The sequence below is a fragment of the Podarcis muralis genome, chromosome 9 (genome assembly GCF_964188315.1).
Source record: "Podarcis muralis chromosome 9, rPodMur119.hap1.1, whole genome shotgun sequence".
NCBI lineage: Eukaryota > Metazoa > Chordata > Lepidosauria > Squamata > Lacertidae > Podarcis > Podarcis muralis.
The window spans coordinates 16,972,557-16,997,259 of NC_135663.1; the positions used below are offsets into that span (position 1 = coordinate 16,972,557).

At 44.8% G+C, this 24,703-nt stretch overlaps 1 protein-coding gene across 4 annotated transcripts in view; it reads left to right on the forward strand.

Moving 5' to 3' along the window:
- The window catches only part of CCSER1 (coiled-coil serine rich protein 1), a 730,500-nt gene that overhangs the window by 123,078 nt on the left and 582,719 nt on the right, over positions 1-24,703 (forward strand). For all 4 annotated transcript variants that reach the window (XM_028743550.2, XM_028743548.2, XM_077933833.1 and 1 more), the window contains 2 exons: positions 15,206-16,598; positions 17,906-18,093. In XM_028743550.2, the coding sequence (XP_028599383.2) occupies positions 15,248-16,598; positions 17,906-18,093 (1,539 nt within the window). In that variant the 5' untranslated portion in view covers positions 15,206-15,247. The remainder of the gene's footprint in view (positions 1-15,205; positions 16,599-17,905; positions 18,094-24,703) is intronic.

Genomic DNA, 24,703 nt, shown 5'->3' on the forward strand with positions numbered 1-24,703 from the left:
AGAGCTCCTGCCAGTTAGTGTATGCAACACTGGACTAGATGAACCAATGGCCTGGCTCAATATAAAGTGGTTTTATATGTTCTTGCTTTGTTCAAAGGTTAAAGGAGACTGGGAGCTTTCTTTCACAAATCACAATGTAGCTTACCATCTCATCTGGGTCATGGGCAAGTGCGGTTTGTGCAAACCATGGTTTGTGCACACTGTGAAAAGGAGGACAGACCACTGCCAATCTGCCAAAGAGTCTAAACCAGAGATATCCAGTGGCTGGGGTCTGGGCATTCCTTGGTTCTCACTTGTCCTTCAGTTGTGTGCTTTTTGTGTTCCTCCTCACATTGAGCTGCAACACCTCTCTGACAATGATGTCATCAGGTAATTTAATAATCAGGAATGCAATCTAAGCTTCAGCCTGACTGTAAAATTTGGCACACCATTAGGCCATTGGGTGCCTAATATGGACCATGCACAATAAAATGTATAATGAGTTGAGTTCACATTGCACAGCTTATTCCAGGGCTGAGTTAATGACATTACAGTTGCGCTGCAGGCAGATTTTTGGGATCTGTGTCTTATCGCTCATTGACCCATGTGCAAGAAGAATACATGAAAGGCAATGAAGGAGCTTTTAGCAGCATGTGTGAAAATGCTTTGCGGCTTCTGTGTGATCAGAGTTACTTTTGAAGATGTAATTTAAGCAGCTAAGACATCTAAGAGGCAGCATGAAAGTAGCTCTTGCGCATCAAGGGTGAAATTTAGTTTGTCCCAGTATTACCTAGCAGACGCTAAATAATTTGAGTTGTTGACAATTGAGTGCTATCTTGTTTTAGCACTTGTCCCATATATTATACAGTGTTTTAGCAAACTTTAAAAAACAAGCAAACAACAATGTTGGTTCTTAGGCAATACTTTAAAATGTTTGTGTTCTGGAATGCAAATCATTTTTTTATTGTCTGCTGGTGCAAGCCCAAGCGGATGCAGTCTGTTGGCTACATCCTAAATATTCTATAGACCCAAATACTAAAATTGCTTTGTAATATTAAAAGTGCTAAGAAAGGCATGTCACATGTTTGATTATTTTGAAGAAATGGAGAGAAACTGGAACCACTGCTCCACCTGGTGGTGCAGAAAAGCACAAGCAAGTCTTTTAAGTTAACCTGAAAACAGTCCATAATAGCTTATGCCGTCAGAAATGTTTTAGTCTTTAAAGTGCCAGAATACATTCTGGGTTGGTTTGTTTTTGGCAAGACTTGAATGCGATACGATTATGCTGCTGCTTCACCTGTGGTGGCACTTTCTCACAGCCATCTATCTACCTAAAGGTAAAGGGACCCCTGACCGTTAGGTCCAGTCGCGGATGACTCTGGGGTTGCGGCACTCATCTCGCTTTATTAGCTGAGGGAGCCGGCATACAGCTTCCGGGTCATGTGGCCAGCATGACTAAGCTGCTTCTGGCAAACCAGAGCAGCGCACGGAAACGCCGTTTACCTTCCTGCCGGAGCGGTACCTGTTTATCTATTTGCACTTTGATGTTCTTTCAAACTGCTAGGTTGGGAGGAGCTGGGACCAAGCAACGGGAGCTCACCCTGTTGCGGAGATTCGAACCACTGACCTTCTGATCGGCAAGCCCTAGGCTCTGTGGTTTAACCCACAGCGCCACCCGCGTCCCATTGTATCTGTCTATCTGAAGGGAAGTAGTCCCTCTGTCATAGGCTGGTTGGACACAGAGGAATGGTGGGAGGAACCACCAAGGGAAGAAGGCTCAGAACCAGTGGAGTGGTAGTGGGACAATGATGAGTGGTCTGAGGGAGAAGAGGGAGAAGACTGGGAAGAGGAGGTGTCAGAAGCTGTAGAGGCAACAGGCCTGAGTGAGCAGGGAGAGTCTGTGGCAGAGAGAAGACCGGAATCAGAAGCTGCAGCTGAAGCAGGAGAGTGGGGCGAGGGAGGTCAAGAGGCAGAGACGGGTCAGGCTAGTGAAGAGTCACAAGTATCTCCCGCTCCTGCCGCAACAAGCTCCCCTCCCCATCTGATTCCCAGACCCAGGAGAGGTATGAAATGGGAGGAGCAAAGACAGGCTGCATGTGGGCTTCGTCTTTGGTTGCTTGGGGAAAGCCCTGGAGAGGAGGGGACTTTCAGTCTCGGCAGCTGATTTTCATGGAGGAAAACACACTAGGAATAAGCTGCTCTGCTCACTAGGCCTGACACTCATCCAAGCCTGTGGAAATTGTGTTTTTTGCTAATAAAGAGTTAACTCCATGTTTGAATGGTGTGATTACTGACTGGCTGTTGTGACATGTACCAGGCTTTGGGAAGCCCCTTGCAAATGTGGGACTTGGAGTTGTGGATGTGGCTGCACTCAGTCTCCCGGCAGCGTAAAGCTCTGATTTTGCTAGTTCTGGGCCAATCTGTCCATTTATGTCTTGGCAAGAGGAGGCTTCCTCCGCATCTTCTTTGTTAGCAACTCTGTGACATGCTCTGGCACCCGGAGGCAGCTACGCTCAGCAGCATGCATGGAGTAATAGTGGATTGATTTGTTTGACAATGTACAAACAAGCATGCACTTTCCCCAGCCAGGAAACAAAATCAGAGAACTCTCATTGCAAAGTGGGCAAGGGATGTTGCATGCCCTTGAAACGTTTCTCCTGCTTTAATACACATTTGTCCAAATTATCTATTTATTATTTCATTTTTAAACAATAATGTTTGGGAGGTATGGAATTCATCAGGAATATCGAAGCGCTGAGATTTGTGGAGAGGGGATTTACACCGACTGACAAATGGATTTGAATAATTAGGTTTCTTATACAGGGGAGAGTCTGCAGCAGCTCCATAGAGCATAATGGAAATTGTTTTCTTGAACTATCGCTATTTTCCCATGCGAGTGTACATGTTTACAGACTCAGGGAAAATAAATAGGGAGAACTTGGGGGGGGGGATAGAAAAGAAAAGACATTTTGAATGGGTTTCCCCACTTCGGTGAGTCACTGCCCAGGTAGGAGACTTAGCATAGGTTCCGATCTGGCCTGTAAGAAGGGGGAACTGGGTTGGAAAGGCCTTTTACATGCTCACCCTAAGCCCCTCATCACCTTTCCCTTCCTGTTTTGTTTATGTTACACTGCAAAGCAGCCTGCATCAACTCAGTGCTCCCCAGAACTCCTTGAGAGCACCTGATTAGCAACCCCTGCTGTGAAATGACATGTGCGTGATATCTGCGTCATGTCACTGGTTGGCCGTAGCTCAATGGCAGAGTATTTGCTTTGCCTTGCATCTAAAATGACATGGGTGCACAGACTGCATTTATGGCTCACCAGCACAAGGAGCTTCAGCCAGACTTTGACAACTTTGACTGTCTTGCCAGAGTGGTGCATGCTCCAGTTATCTCCCGCTTGGACTACTGCAATGCGCTCTACGTGGGGCTACCTTTGAAGGTGACTTGGAAACTGCAAATAATCCAGAATGCGGCAACTAGACTGGTAACTGGGAGTGGCTGCCGAGACCATATAACACCGGTTGTGAAAGATCTTCATTGGTTCCCAGTTACGTTTCCGAGCACAATTCAAAGTGTTGGTGCTGACCTTTAAAGCCCTTGGTCCTGTATACCTGAAGTAGCGTCTCCACCCCCATCATGCAGCCCGGTCACTGAGGCCCAGCACTGAGGGCCTTCTGGCGGTTTCCTTGCTGCGAGGCTACAGGGAACTAGGCAGAGGGCCTTCTCGGTAGTGGCGCCTGACCTGTAACACCCTCCCAGCAGATGTCAAGGCAATAAACAACTATTTTACTTTTAAAAGACAACTGTTTAGGGAAGTTTTCAATGTCTGACGTTGTACAGTGGTACCTCAGGTTACAGATGCTTCAGGTTACAGACGCTTCGGGTTACAGTCTCCTCTAACCCAGAAATAGTACCTCGGGTTAAGAACTTTGCTTCAGGATGAGAACAGTAATCGCGCGGTGGCAGTGGGAGCCCCCATTAGCTAGAGCGGTACCTCAGGTTAAGAACAGTTTCAGGTTAAGAACAGACCTCCAGAACAAATTAAGTTCTTAACCCGAGGTACCACTGTATTGTTTTTAATATTTGGTTGGAAGCCACCCAGAGTGGCTGGTAAAACCCAGCCATATGGGTGGGGGTATAAATAATAAATTATGATTGTGATTATATAACTTCAAAGGGCCGCAGCTCAGTGGGAGAGGAAATGCTTTGCGTGCCGGAGGTCTCAAGCTCAGTCCCCAGCATCTTGGGGAAAAGCCTCATCTGAAGCCCTGGAGAGACTCTGCCAGTCAGTGTGTTCAGTACTGAGGTTAGATAGATCGATGACCTGACTCGATATAAGGCTTCTTAGTCCAGCATCCTGTCCTCACATCCTGTCCAACCAGATGCCCGTGGGAAGCGTGGAGGCAGGAGCCAAGCACTAGAGCTCTCCGCACTCCTGCTGTTCTCAGCAACTGGAATTCAGAAACATGTAACCTCTGACCATGTAGGCAGAGCACAGCCATCATGGATGGCCTTTACCTCCATCAATTTGTCAAATGCTCTGTTAAAGCCACCCAGCTAGGGGGCATCACTCTCTCCCGTGGCAGCTTATTCCATAGCTTAGCAATGCAATGTACTTTCCTTTTTCCGTCAAATGCCCATGAGTTCTAGTGATGTGAGACAGGGAGAAGAGCTTTTCTCTTTCCACGTCCTCTATGCCAGGGGTCAGCAAACTTTTTCAGCAGGGGGCCAGTCCACTGTCCCTCAGACTTTGTGGGGGGCCGGACTATATTTTTGAAAAAAAAAACCCAAAACAAAAATGAATTCCTATGCCCCACAAATAACCCAGAGATGCATATTAAATAAAAGGACACACTCTACTCATGTAAAAACGTGCTGATTCGTGGACCATCCGTGGGCCAGATTTAGAAGGCAATTGGGCCAGATCCGGCCCCTGGGCTTTAGTTTGCCTAGCCATGCTCTATGCCATGTTGAATTTTATAAACTTCTGCCATGCCTCCTCTTACCTTTTATTCAAAGTTAAAGGTAAAGGGATCCCTGACCATTAGGTCCTGTTGTGGCCGACTCTGGGGTTGTGGCGCTCAACTCGTTTTATTGGCCGAGGGAGCTGGCATACAGCTTCCGGGTCATGTGGTCAGCATGACTAAGCCACTTCTGGTGAACCAGAGCAGCGCACGGAAATGCCATTTACCTTCCTGCCAGAGTGGTACCTATTTATCTACTTGCACTTTGACGTGCTTTCGAACTGCTAGGTTGGCAGGAGCAGGGACCGAGCAATGGGAGCTAACCCCGTCGCGGGGATCCGAACCGCTGACCTTCTGATCAGCAAGTCCTAGGCTCTGTGGTTTAACCCACAGCACCACCTGCGCCAAACTTAATGTGCCTCAAATGCTGTAGTTTTTCTTCTTAGGGGAGTCACTCCATCCCCTTGATCATTATGGGTGCTTTTTTCTGAACCTTTTCCAACTCCACAATCTCCTTTTTGAGATGAGGCAACCATAACTTTACACAACATTCCACATGTGGTTGCACCCTAGATTTGCCATTTTTATATACGCTTCACCCATGTGTATGCTCTGGTAGCAGTACCAGGGGTCCCTGCGTTGTCAATGCTGTCTGAGGGTGTTAGAACTACCTTTCTTAAGCAGAAAATATATCGCCCGCTAATAATAAATAAAGCACTTTAATTTATTTCCCTATAGCAATTGCATTTGGTTTCTTCTTGTATAGAAACTGAAAAGGGAATGATTTTTGTGTGAATAACATCTGAAATTGCTAACCAGGTGGAGAAACTATATATTGTTCATTTGTTTTGCACCCATTTACATTAATTTAACATTGTATTGTGCTCAGACTGAGCGCTAAGAGATCAGCAGCGTATAATCCTTCATTAATCATACTCAGCAATTAAATGCTCTTTTAAAAATACTGTGTTTTGCTCATTATTTGTCTTTCTGTAGATGCTTCCAGTATCATCATCACAATGGCCTGATCAAAATCAGCCTCTTCTCCCCCGCCCCTTAGCCGCAAACACAGACAATTAAGGGCCCTTCTGAAATGCTGCCTGTCAGAGAAATTAATGAATTAAACAATGCACTTTAGCTGCTTTTGTCCCTTTATCCAATAAAAAACCCGGAGTGACTAGGGAATCAGATCCATTGCTTAAATAATTTGTGGGCAGTATTGAAACCTGTAAGAACAATGGACGTAATGAGATTAGAGTTGGTGCCCGTGGTCCATTGCCTTCTATCTGCTGCAGTAAAAAAAAGCAAAGTCTTCGCCACTTTGAGAAAAGGGCATCGCAGTTCTGTAAAGACAAAGGAATGAAATAAAAAGACGGCTTGTCTCTCGACCCTTAGGAGTCCTTGATCCCAGAAGTGGCTCCCTGCAAACAGCTTCACAGTCTTAAAACTTAAACATCACATTCAGAACAGAACAGAAGCCTTCCCACTTAACTTGAACTAACCGTATTCAGTTTGGGTGATCGTAGGGAGGACGGCTTGTCCACCCTCTGAAGCTTACGGTAATTTTTTTTTTTTTAAGATAAGTCTTTTAATGTCAGCATTAAGCGTAATGGTTACAGATTTAACAGTCTCGTAGGCTACCAGACCCTCTGCTTGCATCTTCACAGTTTGAAGGCCGAGATCAGACTAAGACAGTTCCCACAGTTCAGTTCAGGAGCTGCGCACGTCCAGGTAACATTCTTCAACATGTCCTTGCACCTGATGTTAACAATCCAGGCTTTTATGAGGGTGCTGTTGAGATTGGCCACCAGCCCTCTGGAGTGATGCAGGAAGACTCAGAAGCGGGAGAGCAGCAAGACATTGGTATTATTGGCCATAAGAGGCTGCCAGGTATAAGATGGAGGGAAAGAAGAGAATGTAGGATAAACAATGGTGAGTAAGGAACCAAAGATTGGAAGGGAACCACCCTAGGATCTTCAGGTGAAAGGCAGTATACAAATTAAAAATAAGCATTCCTTTGGGTATCCCATGTGTTGGCATGGGGATTTAAAATGCTGTTACTTTCGGGACCCATGACAGGAGGCAATTCAGAAAACCTTTTAATTTTTTTAAAAAAATATATTGGTTCAGTGTTAGCATTACAATTTCAAATTTATTACAAGTTCAATTTCAGTTTTGTTGTTCTTTATTCTAGAAGAAGCAAATTCAAGATAGAAATCGATTTTCATGCCAACTCTCTTTGTAGGTTCTGGTGTGCTGAAATAATTTTTATGGAGATATTAATGAACTGAGACACAACACCATGGTCACCACGCACACACTCTGAGACTCTAACTGTGGTAATTAAAAAAAAAAAGTTGGAAAACTATTGTTAATACAGAATCCTTTGGCCCCATGCATAGTTAACATATGATTTCACAGGAGCTGCTTCTTTCCTGGTGTGATTCCCTTGCTGCTCAGAAGTAGGTATGTTTCAGACAACCATGTAGGCGGCAAGGGCCAATCATCTGGGACTTTCCCACCTAATGGCTGCCTTCCATCTTGACTGCTTTCTTTGTTCAAAGGATGTCAACAAAGTAGGAAAGTGTTCACATCCTGTTTTCAGATGGTTTCTTATGCACCAGTTGGTGCATCTGTTTTTAGAGCTTTGGGAGCAAGGGAAACCAATCCTTCTCGCCACTGCATCATCCTCATATTTCTTCCCAGCGGCAAACGGAGCAAGCAGGGTTCAGCTTTCTGCTCATTTAGCCAAGTCATTTTTCCAGTTTTCGTGAGAAACACTGAAGGTCTTCCCAGAGAGATTCTGTCGGGATTGCTTGTATGATGATAAAAGCAGAGCCGATGGCATTATCTGCTGTATTATGCACGTTCCTTTGCTTCCTACTAGAATGGAGAGAGATTTCCATTCTCCCTTCCATCTGTGTTGGATTGCTAAAGGATAGCTGGGATGTTTAATGCAGAAAAGACAAATGGGTGAAGAATTCACTGTCCAATGCATCTACATGGCAACTGAGGATGAAAAATAAATGGATATTCAGTTCCCTCCCTGAGTTGCTCCTTTTGCTCGATTTTCTTTACCATTTTCGAGACAACTGAATAACGTGGTGGAGGTCAGGGAAGGAGAGAAATATGTAATTTTCTATTTGAAGTTTGGGAAACATTATTATCTCATAATTCTGAAGGTATATCTATTCCGCTTGTCCCCGTGTTGCTTCCTCCACGGATGGTCGATGTGGTGACCTGTAGAAGTTGCCTGACTTCAGCTTCTTTGGGAGCTTTTCCTCCAGCACATCAGCTCTCTGTAGGAAGCATCTGGATTTCATGGGGTTGAATAATGGTAGCCTGGCGGGTTGATCAGCCATCAGCTGGGAATGATGGGAGTTGCAGTCCAGCAACATCTGGAGAGCACCTGCATTGACTGCCTTTGGCTTACTTTCTCCAGCACTGAAACATTGCTTTGTAACCTGTTCTTAAGTGATCGAACAACATTATAATCAAATGCTTGTTTGCTTTTGATGACTTTTGAAAGCTTGTTTTCTTTAGTTTAAAGTTCTATAAAAGCGGGGGCAGGGAGGGGGAAGAGAATCAACTTTGTGTTTTGCTGCCAACGAAGCTGAAACCTCAATAGAATCCACCTCAGGCTTTATTCAAACATCACCAGTGGGGTTTTTTAAAGATTAGCCGCCATTTCCAGCCTTCGCCTTTCATCTGAAGCTTCAAAATTGCTTTACCCATTCTTGATCTTTGTAAATCCTGACACTGTCTGCTTATTAGAAGGGAGCACATAGATCGGGATTTACAGACATTTAACGCAGGATCAAGGAAACACACATCTGTGTGTGATTCAAAAATGGTCTGCTTTATCCTTGTGACTAGCATTTTGAGGTGAGATCCCTCAAAAATAATTCAATGGTCACAGCCCAGAATTTGAGATTAGTTTTTTCCAAAACAGCTTACAGCCTGTTATGTGTGACTATACATTCCAAGTAGAGATTCAAGAATTTCCTTTGTGTACCCCAAAGGGACTCAAACTTTTGCATATGCTTCAAGGAAATGCACATGCAGGGGCAGTGCTTTCTATGGCCCCCAAGTGAGTGCATGCAAAATCTTTGTGGGTGTTGGAGTACCTGTTCCTTCTTCTGCCACCACCATCGCCAGGGACCTCCCAACTTAACCTAGGGCAGAGGAAGCGGGATATCATGATGGCGGCTCCAGCTCCTCAGCGAATCCTTTCTTCCCACTGAGGACTGGGCTGGAATATGTCCTAGCATCTTGCTAAAGCTCTCCAGGGCAAAGTCACCAGTTTCTATTGCACCATCGTGATTGACAGTATAATAACGATGGTTAGCTGAAAAAGATGCTTCTCATTGTGAAGATACGCTTGTCCTGACTGAGGGCTGTGCTGTACAACTAGATGTCCATGTGAGCAGAAACTTCCCTGTCTATTTCAGTGTCGGGAAAATGGCCCTTTGTCAATACAAATATCAGGAGGGAGCAAAGTTTTGACTCCTGCAAGCTTTACCTTTCATTACCTCCCTAGTGCATAGCCTTCAACTATACCTATTTTAACAGGTACGCTGCTTATTTTCTCACTATGTGCAATACTTGCTGGTGTGCACTGAATTCTCACCTTATGCTGCAGGTGACCTGCCAAGTGTGACATTCAGAAAGACAATTTTGAATGGGTTGTACTGGGGTTTTGTTTTCGTGTGTGTGTTGCAAGTGTGATCAGCTTGAACGTTGAAAAAGCTTTGCATTTGTCAAAGAGACATTACATCACACACAAATTAACTATTTGTAATGTCTGCATGGAAGCATGCTTTCTGGATTTCAAAGCAATGGAACAGTCTATTTCAAAAATGTTCTGTGGGAGCAACAGTGTCTCCAGCATTGGCCTGTGTGTTGTGTGGTCTTGCTCTCTGTACTACAGTGGTACCTTGCAAGACGAATGCCTCGCAAGACGGAAAACTCGCTAGACGAAAGGGTTTTTTGTTTTTTGAGCTGCTTCGCAAGACGATTTTCCCTATGGGCTTGCTTCGCAAGACGGAAACGTCTTGCAAGTTTGTTTCCTTTTTCTTAACACCGTTAATACAGTTGCGACTTGACTTCGAGGAGCAACTCATAGAACGCAGTGTGGTAGCCTTTTTTGAGGTTTTTAAAGACTTTGGTGATTTTTGAAGCTTTTCCAAAACTTTCCCGACACCGTGCTTCACAAGACGAAAAAAATCGCAAGACGACAAAACTCGCGGAACGAATTAATTTCGTCTTGCGAGGCACCACTGTACCTCAAAATACAAGTGAAGGAATCACATACTGGAACGTTTCCCACATAAAAATCTAACTGGATGTAGAAAAGAAGCGTGTCAGGGAAGAGGCCGCATTAGAGGTTTTTCTTCCCCTGACACTCTAGCATTCTACTGGCAGAGACATTTTGATGCTGTGTTGCATCTGCATTTCCTGTGGTACAGGCAGTGCTAAGAGACGGCATATGATATTTCTGAACCTGTTGCTTGGCCCTCACTCTAAGAAACTTAGTGGAAAATTTGGGAACACAGTTATCTGAGATCACTTGTGTGCATGTTTGTAACTTACAAGGAGAGAGCATGTTTTCCCTCTCCTGGCTCTTCTTTTGTCTGCGTTCCTGATAGATGGTGTTTATCCTCCATAAAATGTGTGCAGCTCTGTCTCAACATATGGACAATTCATTAGAAGAGCAAAATCTTCTATGTAAAGTGCTTTGCCAGCACAGGCAGCCTCTGTTTTATGAGTGGAATAGAGACCTCTGAGGATCATCCTTCCCAGAGTTACGTTCCTGTAGGACGTAACATGACACGGTGCGCTCATAAGTCCTGACGAAGGTTGGAGCTGCAGTTTTCTTTCCCCTCGGGGCTGCGATTCCGACTTCTGGTTCCGTATGCATAAAAATAATTATGTCCTTAAAAAAGCAACACATATACCAGAGGGAATCCACAGTGTCTTGCGTATGCTGAATTAAAACCGGCAGTGTCAGCAGTTAAAATAAAGAAATAAAGTCTTCTGTGGCCTTTTTTTTTTGTGTGTGCTGAAAAAGCAGCATTTTGGGGTGCTTTTTTCATCCAGGAATGTAGCATGAGTGGGAGAGCTGATGCAGTACAGTTGTACCTCTGGTTACGAACTTAATTCGTTCCAGAGGTCCGTTCTTAACCTGAAACCGTTCTTAACCTGAGGTACCACTTTAGCTAATGGAGCCTCTGGCTGCTGCTGCGCCGCTGGCACTCGATTTCTGTTCTCATCCTGGGGCAAAGTTCTTAACCTGAGGTACTACTTCCAGGTTAGTGGAGTCTGTAACCCAAAGTGTTCGTAACCCGAGGTGTTTGTAACCCGAGGTACCACTGTATATCATAAGAGCTGGGAAGCCCCTGGTTCAGGTTATCCCTCAGGCAAGACTCCATTTTAGGTGGTCTCTTGTGAGCGCATATCTATGAAGCTCGATATCCCATCTTTATTTCACGCATTAAGGCTGACTCCAGGTTGCAGTGGGGGGGTCTAGCAAAATCCTAGAGTACCTAAATGTAACATCGCTTGGGGCATTAGAAATTAAAACTGCATCTTGCCCTGGGCTATGTTGAGTATCCTAGGGCAGGCAGCAGTGCCAGTAGGTCCTGCTAGGACCAGAATTTGCTCCAGGGTCCTGGGTTCCCCACCAGTTTTGATAGGGATAAACACAGGTTAATGTTTGGGCTGTTAAATCCAGAACTCTCCCCAAGCTCTTGATCAGCATCCTTCCATTTCTCCATCTCTCTTTCCCTTCCCTTCCTCTGATACAAAGTCTCTGCTGTTATGTTCACACCATAAAGCAGTATGGTACCAATTTTTAAACAGTCGTTGCTTCCTCCAAATAATTATGGGAACTGTAGCTTGCTATGTGTTAAGTTGTGGGTGAACATATCAGACGACACAGCGATTCTTCAAACAGCTCTTGTTTATTCACAGGCCAGAACAGAACTGAACTGAAGGGTTCAGTCAGCCTGCTTATATAGAGCTCCAGTACAACGTAACTGTAACAATTTTCTAAAACTATCCAATCACTGAACGTCACTTTCGATCCCTTATTTGCATAACTATCTACAGTATCCCCCTGCTGGCCCAGGGTGAGAACTTCAGTACCCATAGTGTTCTATGGGTGCTGAAAGTTGTTAGTAGCTCACAGAGCTACTTTTCCCTGTGAAGAGGGATTGTTTGTTAAATCGCTCTGGGGAGCAGGGGCCACCTAATAACTCTCAGCTCCCTTAATTCATCATAGAAACAGAAAGCTGCCTTGAAATGCCTACTGAAACAGGAAAGTGTTTGTCAAGTGGCTGGAGTCCAGTAGGGAGGGAGTCGTGTCGATTCTCGGTCAGGAGTGTACAGAGTTCAGTCTTAGTTTTATGCTTACTGAAGAACCATCAGAGCTCTACTCTCCCGTAGCTTGCCCTGCCCTTGCCTGAGATCAGTGCTTTTGTAAGGTCCACAGAAATAACCTATGAAGTGCACGGAAGGCTTGAAACAGCTACATGAATGCTGATTATCTGATGCACACAGCAAACACCCATCTCTTTCCAAGCTGAAATGCTGCAGATTGATTTCAGCAAAAGTTACAAGATGAAATTTGTGGAATGAAAAAGGCGGTGGAAAAACGATTACGTTCAAATTAGCAATTGTTCAACGGGGGGCGGTGGTGGTACAGTCTTGCAGTAAATAAATGAGTCGCTTTTGGGGTGTTGGTTAGTGTCTCGTGCTCATTCAAATCCTTACTTAGCTGGGAAGCTCCCTGGGTGATCCTTGGGATGCCAGCGTCTCGCTGGTTCTAGCCTCCTCTTAGGAGCTTTTTAAAATGAGGATATTTAAGATGAGAATTGCAAAGCACTGTGCACAGTGAAAACCACCATAAAAATGACAAATAATGATGGGAAACTGGAATATGAAAAGACCTAACATAAAGTTAATTTCTTCAGTGGTAAATAAACAGACTCCAAAGCTTATGTGTGATTATTGAGGCAATTTCATTTTTTTAGCTGTGGCAGTTTGGGTTGGATATTATTGTTATGTGTTTTTGGTTGCAGAGTTTGTGGGTGCCTGGATTTAGCAACTGCTGAAATTTAATCAATGCTTGGAGAAATAAACTGGAAGTCAGACCCTTAATAGCTGGGCTCAGCTTCCCATGTCCAGGCCAGCCTGATAATGGCCAGAGTCATTAAGCAAAAAAAGAAAAGAAAGGGGGGGGGGCAGGGAGATGGGTGATTAACAAAGCAGAGAATCTGTGCCAGCTGGGGAATGGGTGAGCTCAGAATCAGGTAGAAGAGCAAAGGTGAGTAGCAGAGTTTCAGGACTGCAGTTCGCCCGGTGTGCTCTAGGAAGAGGTTTTCAGTCAGTAAGTGGTGATGTAATGGAGAAGCAATCTAGGTGGCTGCCTAGTGCAAAGTTAGGAGTTATGTGACTGGGAGAACAAGGCAAGCTGCAGGGCAACAGGCAAGATGTCGGATGTCTGCTTGAACCCAGGAATGAGCCTATGGGAGAAGCAGGACTCTCTTGGAGTGCTGTGCTCAGGTTGTATACATGTGTAAACAAACCATATATCATAAAGACACCACAGTCTCCTCTGTGTCTCATTTCCAAAGGAAACATGAACCCTGGGTAAGCACCTGGAACCCTGAAATCTCTCACTGCTGTGGAGATTGTGTTGACGTGCAACATAAATTATGTTTTTAAAGCTGGCCTTCACAGCTTTTATTCAGCCAGTTGAGACAGCCCACCAGACAATGTCTCTAGTTTTGCAATCCTAGGGAGGTATCAAAAACAGGAGGTTTATTGAGCCCTGGTGGCCTCCATACATGACTGGTGCGGTAAGTTTGGCTTGGTAGACAATATGTTATACAGCTTATTTCTGGCTTTAGTTCTCAGATTTAGAATTGACTTTGAAGATCGTTGGGTTTGTTTACATGGGTATTTATTCTGAGGTAATAGTTCTGTCATTTTCTTTGACCTGTGGTTTTTGCTCTGTCATCCTCATCAACCTGTAGTTTGTTTAGACAATCAAAGAGAGTAAATAGATAGCTTGAGCATGTAAAGAATTAATGTTCATTTAAATGTGCGCTGCAAAAGCCCTGTTGTACAAGGGATAAAGCAAGCCTTATCTGAAGGTGGATTTAATATCATGAAAAATTGTGGTGGTATGTTTGGAATGAGTAGTTGAAAAGCAGATTTTATTTTTTAATTTTTTTAAAAAAAACACCTTGTAAAATAAATTGCTTTATTAGAAAGATTGGGAAGTTTTCCTTGTTGCGTATTTTGTTTTCTTTTTCAAAACATCAGTTTGATTAATCTGTATTCAGATGTACTTGTTAGAATTTAATGCTGGCTGGGGAGCAGCTCTCAGGGGTGAGGTGAAAAATGAATTTACAGTACTTAGGTAGAGACGCACACCATTTAACTTTATAGAGCCTAGTTTGCCTGGTTTCCTCAATAACTCCCTTATGGGTTCTCTCTTCTATAGGCCCATTGAAAAAGTGCAAATGGCTCTAAAACAGCCTTTGCAAACCAGGCACTGCCTACTGAAGTTTTGGACTACAAGTCCCATCAGCAACACCCAACACAACTGGGCAAACAGCACAAAACATCTGGAGGGGAGCCTGGTTGGCAAAAGCTGCTCAAGAGAATCAGAAAGCTGGAGCCTCTCCATTGCTTTTTCAGTTCTCCATGGATAGCTGCTCATTTTTTGTTTGTTTTGACTGATACGTAAAGTTAATTCAGTGTTTCTCAAACTTGGGTTGCCTGCTGCTGTTGGACTACAAGCCCCATTGTCCCTGACCGCTGGTGCTGCTAGCTAGGGTTGATGGGAGTTATAGTCCAACAACAGCTGGTGACCAGAGTTTGAGAAACACTACATTAACTGTAGACATACTTTTAAGGGGTAATATCTGAATACAGCCGTCCCTTGGTTCTTGAATTTAATCTGTTCTGGGAGTCCGTTCGACTCTCGGAACAGTTCGAGAACCAAGGCGTGGCTTCCGATTGGCTGCAGGAGCTTCCTGCACGCATTCGGAAGCTGCACTGAACATTTGGCTTCCAAAAATCGTTCGAAAATCAGAACACTCACTTCCGGTTTTTGATCGTTTGGGAACCAAAACATACGAGTTTCAAGGCATTCAGCATCCGAGGTTCCACTGTATCTGAATTTTGCTATTTTCTCCTGAGTCTGAAAGCAACAGTAACACGTGTCTCCTCTTCTCCACTCATACAGATTTTAACATAGGCTGATCCTGGCCAAGGAATTGAGGTCCTGATGGGGGACTCAGGATCGAGGCGTTCGATCATTGTGTCCCGGCTGCCAATATTCAGGAGAAGTATTAGCCGGCGGCACGATTCCCTCCCATCCTCGCCAACCTCTAGCAATACCGTTGGTGTCCACAGCTCTTCTCCCTCCAGCACCAACTCCAGCTCAGGTAGCACCGGCAAGCGCAGGAGCCTCTTCCGCACGCCTTCCATCAGCTTCCACCACCACAAGAAGGGGAGCGAACCCAAAGCCGATTCTCCAGGGCAGAACGTGGGCATTTCAAATGGTGCTCAGTCTGGCCACGGCACTTTGCAGAAGCTCGGTTTGGAGGAGCACGTGAAGCACAGAGGGAGGCATTCGGTCGGCTTTGGGAGTTCTCGGAGCAAGAAGATCACCAGGTCTTTGACGGAGGACTTTGAGAAGGGGAGGGAGCCCTCAACCAATAAAAACGTCTTCATAAATTGCATAAGGTCTGGGAAGAATGAAGGGGACGACTCTGGCTTTGCAGAGGACCAAAGCAGGGCCTCCGTTAAACATTCCTCAAGGAAACTTCTCCCCAAATCCTTCTCGACACACTACAGGTTTTCAAAGCCAGTCCCTCAAAGCCAGTCCATTTCCTGCGTGCAGCCATCTTCTTGCTTGTTGGACATTAAGCCCAGTGTTGAAAGCGAGCCTGTGTCGGCAAAGTCTTCCTCCCCGTGTTCTGCTGACATAATAGAATGTGCAGGCAGCTCTTTGCAGTCGCCGCTGCTCTCTGCTGACCTGACCACGGTCCAGACGCCTTCCGAGTTTCTAGCACTGACAGAAGATTCCGTCTCAGAGGTCGACGGACTGCCCAACTGCGGGAATTTGCACGGGGAAGCCTTTGCCCACAATGTTTCTACCTCTCAAATCTTCCTCAATCCCATTACTGCTGCTGCTGCTGCCACTGCTCCTCCTCTTCCTCCTCCTGTTCTTTTAAGGAAGATGGATCATGCAGAAAGTGTTCCTCATTGTGCTGTTCTATCACCCAGAAGTCACAGGGCCAGAAATGGACTGCTCAATGAAAATAGTGCCATATCTGAAACCCTCGATTCTAATCGAAACCATGCAAAAGTATTATTGCAAGAGCTTCCTGCTAAACAGACCAGCCATCCCGAAGAAGCAAACTCAGGAGCTGAAGCACAATTAAAACCCTTTGTCTTAAACCAGGGGGAAGTAACTGAATGTTCCTCCAAAGCACAGGGACTACCTAGAGACCAACAAGAAGTTAAAGCACCGGAACATATTAGAGAAACCATCCCAGTAATTGAGTCAAAGATTATTCCTTTGTCTTCAGAACCGCAGCCTTTTCAAGCCCAGCAAGCATATGAAATAAAAGGTACAAATAATAACTTTTCTGTTGTCTCCTATATTAGTGGGTGGAAGTTTTGAAGTATATTTAAATGGCATTCAGCTAGGGGCTGTCGTCTAGGCCTTTGGTGTCTGTGGGCTAAAGTTCCTGGAGAAATGTCAAATGAAGGAATTATGGTAACTTCCACCTATTAGGGCCCTGGAAGAGTTGGCATGCTGCATTTTTGAAATGGCACATAGTGGATCAATATTATAGAAAGGCTGATTTGCAGCCCAGGGCCCAGATGGACAAAATTACTGTGCAGTGCTGGGGTGGAGAACCTGTAGCCTTCCAGGTGCTGTTGGACTCCAGCTCTTGCCAGCCCAAGCCAGCATGGCGAATGGTTGGGGAGGCTGCTGGGAGTTGTAACCAGACTATCTGGAAGGTTGCCGGTTCCCCACCTCTGATCTCGTGTGAAAGGGTACACATTCAAAATAAGACAAAATACTTAGGGGGAGCATGGGAGGGGAAGTAAATTACTATTACTATGGCTTTCACCAGAGTGGACATTTTCTGCACTGCACATTTCTTCCTTCTCTGTCTCTAAGATGCTCTGAGTTTGCATTACCCCTTTCTCCTGTTTATCACTGGAGTCCATTTTGTCACCAGTTCCTGTCAAGATACAGGCATATTTTATGAATATTACTGTGTAGAATTTAAAGCAGCATTCGCTTGATTTACTAGCATTTTACAAAATTCACTGCGGGGAGGGAAAGGTTTTTGCAATACTTTATTTTCTTACATTTATACATCGCTTAGGGAGGAACATAGGAAGTTGCCTTATCCACCAGCTGCATGGCAGTAGCTATCCAGGGTTAGAGACTAGGGAAGCTGGGGATTGAACCTGGAACTTTCTGTACAAGAAGTAGATGCATTACCACTGAACTACAGCTGTTCCCACTGAACCATGGACTTTTGTCTGATTATCTTCCATCATGGAACCCAAGGAGGCGTACATGGGTGTTTCTAGGGATCACCCATCCAGGAACTGGCAAGACCCAGACCTGATTAGCTTCAACAAGATGGCAGCCATACCCTGGGACCAGTACAAGCCCCCTTGCTTCTTGTTGCCTTCTCAGGAAGTGAATTATGTAATTGGCCAATTCACCCAATCCTTCAGCATGTATTCCTGTACATTTCTTGTCTGAATGCAGTGCTGTGGGCCTCAGTCAAGATTCAGCCTGCCACAGCTAATTTATTCAGAGTAACATGGCTTTGAGTTAAAGAAATGTTCAATAGCTTTTGAGGCATGTGTGCTGACTGCATCTCTCCCCTCCCCCCCCCTCATCCCACAGTGAATCTTGCTAGTAGTTTTAGCCCATACCGAGAAGGAAGATTCATAGAAAAACGCCTGAGATCCTCTTCAGAAGGCACTGCTGGGAGCAGCCGGATGATCTTGAAACCAAAGGATGGAAACCCAGAAGAAATGAACAGCTTGCGAAAGCAGAGGACGGGGTCTTCCTCATCTAAAATGAACAGCATGGTAGGTTTGCAGTACTTTAGCATTTGGGGACATTTTCTTCAGGTGATCATTTCTTCTTTCCCTCTTAGTGACAAATGGGAAGTGGCGAAAGTGACAGCTAACGTGGTATTGAAGTTTACAAAGGAATGGCAGGGTCAGGTAGTGCCCAATGAAATTTTCACAAGATGTAAAATACAAGTGGAAATCTGTAACGAGGTTGTGAACTCCCTTTGTCTTTGTTTGCTACGCATGTTTTGAGCTACCGTCCCTTCAGGTTATAATGCTGCCAGCTCCAAAGTTGATTTTGCCACTGTCACTGGCTCTGCTCCAGCTCTGAGCCTGACTCTGTCTGTGGACCACCTGCCCAATTTCCTGAGATCAGATTTGTCTTCTTTATTCCTTTAACAGGTACATGTGCCACACAGAAAGGTGCCTGGGGTATTGAACAAGGTGCCACATTTGTCAAGGCTCAAAGGCCAGTAAGGGACCCATCTAGCCAATAGTGCAACCATGCTTAGTTCAAACAGACAGAGGTGTTACATGCTCCAAGTTCTCACATATGGGAGGTGGGAAGGCGGCCGCCCTTGGAAAGGGGTTGCGCTCCCCTGGAAGGAGCAGGATCAGAACTTGGGGATGCTCCTGGATTCAACACTGTCACCCTTGCTGGCTAGGAGCGTGGTTTTTCAGCTCTGCCTAGTTTGCTAAGAGACAACTCTGTCGGGCAGAGACAACTCGGCCAAGATACTCCATTCTCTGGTAACTTCCAGATTGCATTACTGCACTGCGCTCTACGCTTTACCTTGAAGCCAACACAGAAACATCAATGGGTTCAAAATGTAGCAGTCAGTTTACTATCTGGGGTTCCCTCTAGATCTCCCAGCTGCACTGGCTCCCAGTTAATTTCCAGGCCCAATTCAAGGCGCTAAACGACTCGGACCCCAAATACCTGAAAGCCTGCCACTTTCCCTACAGACCCTCTTGGGTGCTAAGATTGGCAGAGGGGACCTTGTTGGTAGCTCCTCTGCACTCAGAAACTGTGTGTGTGTGTGTGTGCGTGTGTGTGTGTGTGTGTGTGTCAGGAGAGGGCCTTCTTTGTGGCAGCCCCTAAGTTGTGGCACTCCTTCCCCACAGTGGCTCATCTGGCACCATCACTGTACAGCTTCTGGTGAATACTGAAGATGTTATTGACACTTGAGGGGTATATATTTTTAGGTCCCACCTTATTTCTGTGGTTGTAAGTTGTTTTAATAATTGTGTTTTAACGTTACAACTCTCCCAGGAACCTCAGGGTGAATGGTGGGCAATGTAGCAGTAGTAGTAGTTTATTAATGCTTGGGCCATGGGCCATTCACATATCAGATAAATAGGTACAATATAAGAACCAACAGTATGAAATACTGCACAAAATCACATTGCCACCTAGAACCATATAAAAACCTGCATCATAACGATACTACGTAAATCACATGTAACATATATAAACCTTTCCTGCCAACCTAGCAGTTCGAAAGCACATCAAAATGCAAGTAGATAAATAGGTACCACTCCGGCGGGAAGGTAAACGGTGTTTCTGTGCGCTGCTCTGGTTTGCCAGAAGTGGCTTAGTCATGCTGGCCACATGACCTGGAAGCTGTACGCCAGCTCCCTCGGCCAATAAAGTAAGATGAGCACTGCAAACCCCAGAGTCGGCCATGACTGGACCTAACTGTCAGGGGTCCCTTTACCTTTACATACTATAAGGGTGAAGATAATACAGATAAAAACATTAGTTATTAAAAAGTATTATGGTTAAATAAAAGCACCCCGAAACCTTACATACTATAAGGGTGAAGATAATACAGATAAAAACATTAGTTATTAAAAAGTATTATGGTTAAATAAAAGCACCCCAAAAGCAGCCAACTGCAAATCTCATTAATATCTCTTTCCTGGATTTCCATTGAAGCCAGGGCAAAAAGAGAGACCTTGTGAGTTACCCTAAGACCAGTGCTTGACAAGAGGTACAAAATCTTTTCTGGAATTGTATTGGAATATAGTGGGTAATATAACAACAACAACAGAATACAATAACATAAATAAAGCTAGATATGAACAGTGATCCATCTAGTACAGCATCCTATTTTTCATACTGCCCAACGTCTCTGGGAAGCACCCAAGCAGGGAATGAACACAATAACCTCTCATTATTGCTCCCCAACAACAGGATGATTTGGAGGCACACTTGTACTGTGCCTGCAGGTTGCCTGCAGCTATCATTAGTAGTAGTCGTGGATAGACTTTCCCTCCATGAATTTTATTAATAGTTTGTTTGAGCCATTTAAACTCGTGGCCAGCCCCCATGTCTTGTGGAAGCAAATTCCACCACTTCGTCTTGTGTGCACCATGAGCACCGTACTACATTGAAGCATTTGTTGAAGCCAGGAGGGAAATGTTGAATACAAAATGGACTTGGAGACCGTTGGAAAGTTGGGAGAAGCAGGAGGATTAAACTAGCCCGCAGTGGAGTTTGATGTTTTTCCTGAAGAGGGCAGCATTGCCTTTATTTTAATTTATGTTTACTTTTTTTTTAAAGCTATTTTTGTAAATATAAATACAGTAGCTGGAGTTATCTGGTTCTTGGTATCTCTGAAGAAGGTGTTTTGTGCTACGGAAGCTTTGCAGCAAGTGATCTTCAGGCACAAAAGAAAGAGAGCCCTTTAAGATCCTTTTTGTTTTGTTTTGTTTTGTTTTCTCCTTGTCACTGGCGGTAAGGGATGGCTTCCCTTTGCCTTGAGCGGTGAGGGAATAGCTGGATCCAGAAGGACTGATAAGATAGGAGGTTTTGTCAGAATGTTAAGCTAGAGAGCAAAATGGGACCAATGTTGGATGGGGGAAGACATGAAACAGTGTCTAATGTGTTCTTTCTCAAGACGTCTAACCAATTGAAGTATTCCTTCAGGAGTGCCAGCCTTTTTGTATATGGCCTCGGAACTCGAGCTTGGATGCACAAGCATCAAATGAGAGTATGTGTTTGCAATAGAGCCCTCTGTGCCTGTTGTCCGTCGTAACCTAAGCTTATTGCTAGGAGATCAAGAGACTGATCGAATCAATTTCTATGCCGCCTTTCCACAACAATCCATGCCCAAAGCAGTTTACAACAAGCACACACTTATTACACTAAGGAGTTTAGGTTGGAGGGGAGCCAGCAGGAGAAAGCAGTTCGCAAAACAAATCAATAAATTAAAAGAAGACAAGAACCAACATTTTAGCAAACATAAATTCGGTGTTACAGATGAAACAATTCTGACTTACATATATAAACAGAAAGTCAAAGTTGATGGATGTGGGTCTTATTACACTTCAGGGAACCTTGGCAGCTTGGCTTAGATATGGTTCAGAAGTGGGAGAGATCCCTGTAGCAATAAATTTATGACTCCTGTTCAAGAAAAGACCATAGGTACCATGAAATACTCCCCAATGCCATTCACTCCCACTCCCCAATTATTCAATCTATTTATTGGAGTCTTTTACTTCCTGCTTGCTTTTGGTCATTATATCACGTGGATGGTGGTTGGCTTTTCACAACACCTGTTTTCAAAAGTTTCTTCCCCACTTCTCTCCAAATGGTCATCCCTGCAGTAATTTACCTATTCCACAAGGTGTCAATGTTACTCTTATTTTCTAATGCACATCTCTCTCAGACACCGAAAGCTATACGTCCTCAGCATCGGAGAGAAATGTGTGTGAATTAGTTAGTCCAGGCAAGCACAAATGTTATCAGTATGAGCTTCTCCACACACATGGATTTGAGCTTTATTCCAGTTATTTCCTCTATCTGTCTATTTATCTGAAGGTATGAGTCAAGTTTGCTTCCACAACCTGAGGAGAGAAGGGTTGCTACTTATTTTAGCTCAGGCTTTGCAGATCCAGCAGGGAAGTAACTAATAGGGTCCTCCCAGCATGGATATGTTTCAAAATAAAGGCAGTGTACAGGCCTGGCACCAGCAGGTTTAAAAAGGAAATAAAAACACACAACTGGCTCCATCCGGCCGCCATATTTGTTTGGGCCAAATAAGTTAGTTTAATGTAACCGAGGAATGTAATGTAATCGAGGAAATGGCCGCCACCTACAGCAATCTGAGGACAATCTGAGGGCCACATGCCTGCAGGAGCAGCCTTCCAGGAGCAACATGTCAGAGGTGGGCAGAGCCAGTGGTGAAAAGCAGGCAGAGCAAAGGATGTAATGATCACCTCTTGTACATTTCCTCAGATGTGAACAAGTCAGAGGTGTCTCCCCCCACATCCTTCCCTCCACCCAGTCAAGCAAGTGACATTATTACAATTCGAGGACACATTCCAGCCAAGCTAAAGCACTTGGAGGAGGGTACAAGGCAGGACTGATGAGGAGTGCGGCCTGGTGAAGGCGTGTGGCAAGGGGAGAGCACTGAGGGCTAGACAGAACAGCTTACAGGGCCACATTTAGCCTGAGATGCTCCACTGTTGCCACCAAGACACTGGGCAGCCTGTCAACACAGGAACATAGGAAGCAGCCTTGTACTGAGCCAGGGTATTGGTTCCTCTAGCTCAGTATTGTCTGCACCAGGGTTTCCCAAACTTGGGTGTCTGTGTCTCTCTGGCTGTTTTTGGACCACAACTCCCATCATCCCTAGCTAGCAGGACCAGTGGCCAGGGATGGTGGGAATTGTAGCCCCAAAACAGCTGGAGACCTAAGTTTGGGAAATCCTGGTCTACTTTGATGGACAGTGACTCTCAAGGGTTTCAGGCAGGAGTTTTTCCTACTCCTGTTGGAGATGTCAGGGATGGAACTTGAGACCTTCTGTGTGCAAGGCAGATGCTCTTAAGTTGCAGCCCTTCAAATGAAGAACACATTAAAATAGAGGACTGTCCTTCGGCTCCTTCCATCAGAGGATGCTCTTCTGTAAAGGAGGGCACATGGCCACCCTAACATAACTTCATTTCCCTCCCTGCAGCCAGTCTGCTTTCTTTCAGAGAGGGTGCTGTGGTTCCTGGTTAGGATGCAAGCTGTCACAGCTGCTTTGCTATGAAAGGCTGAGCTGTATATTATCTGATTGAGAACAACGCAGAGCTTGTAGGCAAGCAGCACTCTGAACCTCATTTATTTAATTCAGCAGAGGGAGCACTAACTTTCAGGTGTTATTAGCATAAAAACACTGCAAAACAGCAGTGGGACTTGAGTGTTCTATGCGCTTCTAATTTTAAGGTCAACTCAGCCAGCAGCATTAACGCTGAAAGGCACTCTCTGGAAAACAAGAGCCTCTAGCCGAGTAGTGGTGTTGTCAAAAGTCAGATCTGCAACACTTCGAACATTACAAAATTCAAGGTGGTTGGAGGCATTATTTGATGCGAGGGTTGTACTCTGCGTGTTTTGAAACTGCAACAGGAAGCCTGTGGTGGAGAAGGGCTGGAGTGGAGTGGGAGAGCACATGCTTTGAATGCAGATGGACTCAGGTTAACTCTCTGGCATCTTTAGGTAGGGCTGGGAAATACTCCTGTCTAGAAATGTAGAGAGACACTGCCAGTCAGGGTGAAGAATCCTGGCCTAGAGGGACATATGGTCTGACTGGGTAGAAGACAGCTTCCTAGGTTGAGGATTTCAGCACAATTCCATCTCTACTTCAGATTAAATGTAGTGCTTTATGTTTCATTAGCTGTGTAGTCATAGAATTATAGAAGGAACCGAACCTGCAACCATGGCGTTATCAGCACCACGCTCTAATCAACTGAGCTATCCAGTCCTGTTTTCAGACCCTGCCAAGTCCTCAATGAGGGTTGCACACACTGGTGGTTTTGTTCCTGAAAGGAAGCACAACCTAACCCATCCATGAGAATAATCAAGAGAATTCATTTGGGCATGGCCGGTGGTACTTTTGACACATACGCTTTGTTCATAATTGGTTGGTATTTTAACCCAGAGGTATATAAGCTGTTAGTACAATTTATGCAGCTGTAGTGGATTTCCTCAATAAGCATACCACTGTGATGTTTGAAGTGACTTTACTTGGTCGAACAGTGGCCTCTGGAGAACTCACAAAAGTGGAGTCCACAGGCCTATAAATTACCTCTAAATTAGCTTTGCACATGCAGAGAAATGAAGTCATGTTCTCAGAGGGAAAGCATGCCTGCAGCATCAGAGCTGGGTGCTTGATTCAGCCAGAAGAACAGAGTGCCTACTATCTATCAGGCTAACTCATGGCTAAGTTTTCCCCGTACAAACATTCTTGACATATTCTTAATACAGTCTGAATAATCAGATTCTCCTAACAATATCCTTAATGCCGTCTGAGTAAGGGGAATCATCAGTTTCTGCTTACACAACTATGGCACGCTACTGTTCAGGCTGCTTATAACCACATCATGGAAATCCACACCAGCATAAAAACCGATGGTGATTCTCTGCCATGGTTAGAGTTGGGTGGGTTTGGCTTAGCAAGTCAGTTTCCCCCTGTCAAAAACAAACAAAAAAGTAGAAGGCAATTGGAGATGAAGAGAGACAGTATTAAGAAAGAATAACACCCAGAAGGGAAGTTACATAAATATAGTTTGTCAGGAAGTAGAATATGTTTTGCTGGCCACCTTTCTGTATTCTTTACAGGTGTGTTATTTGGATGGA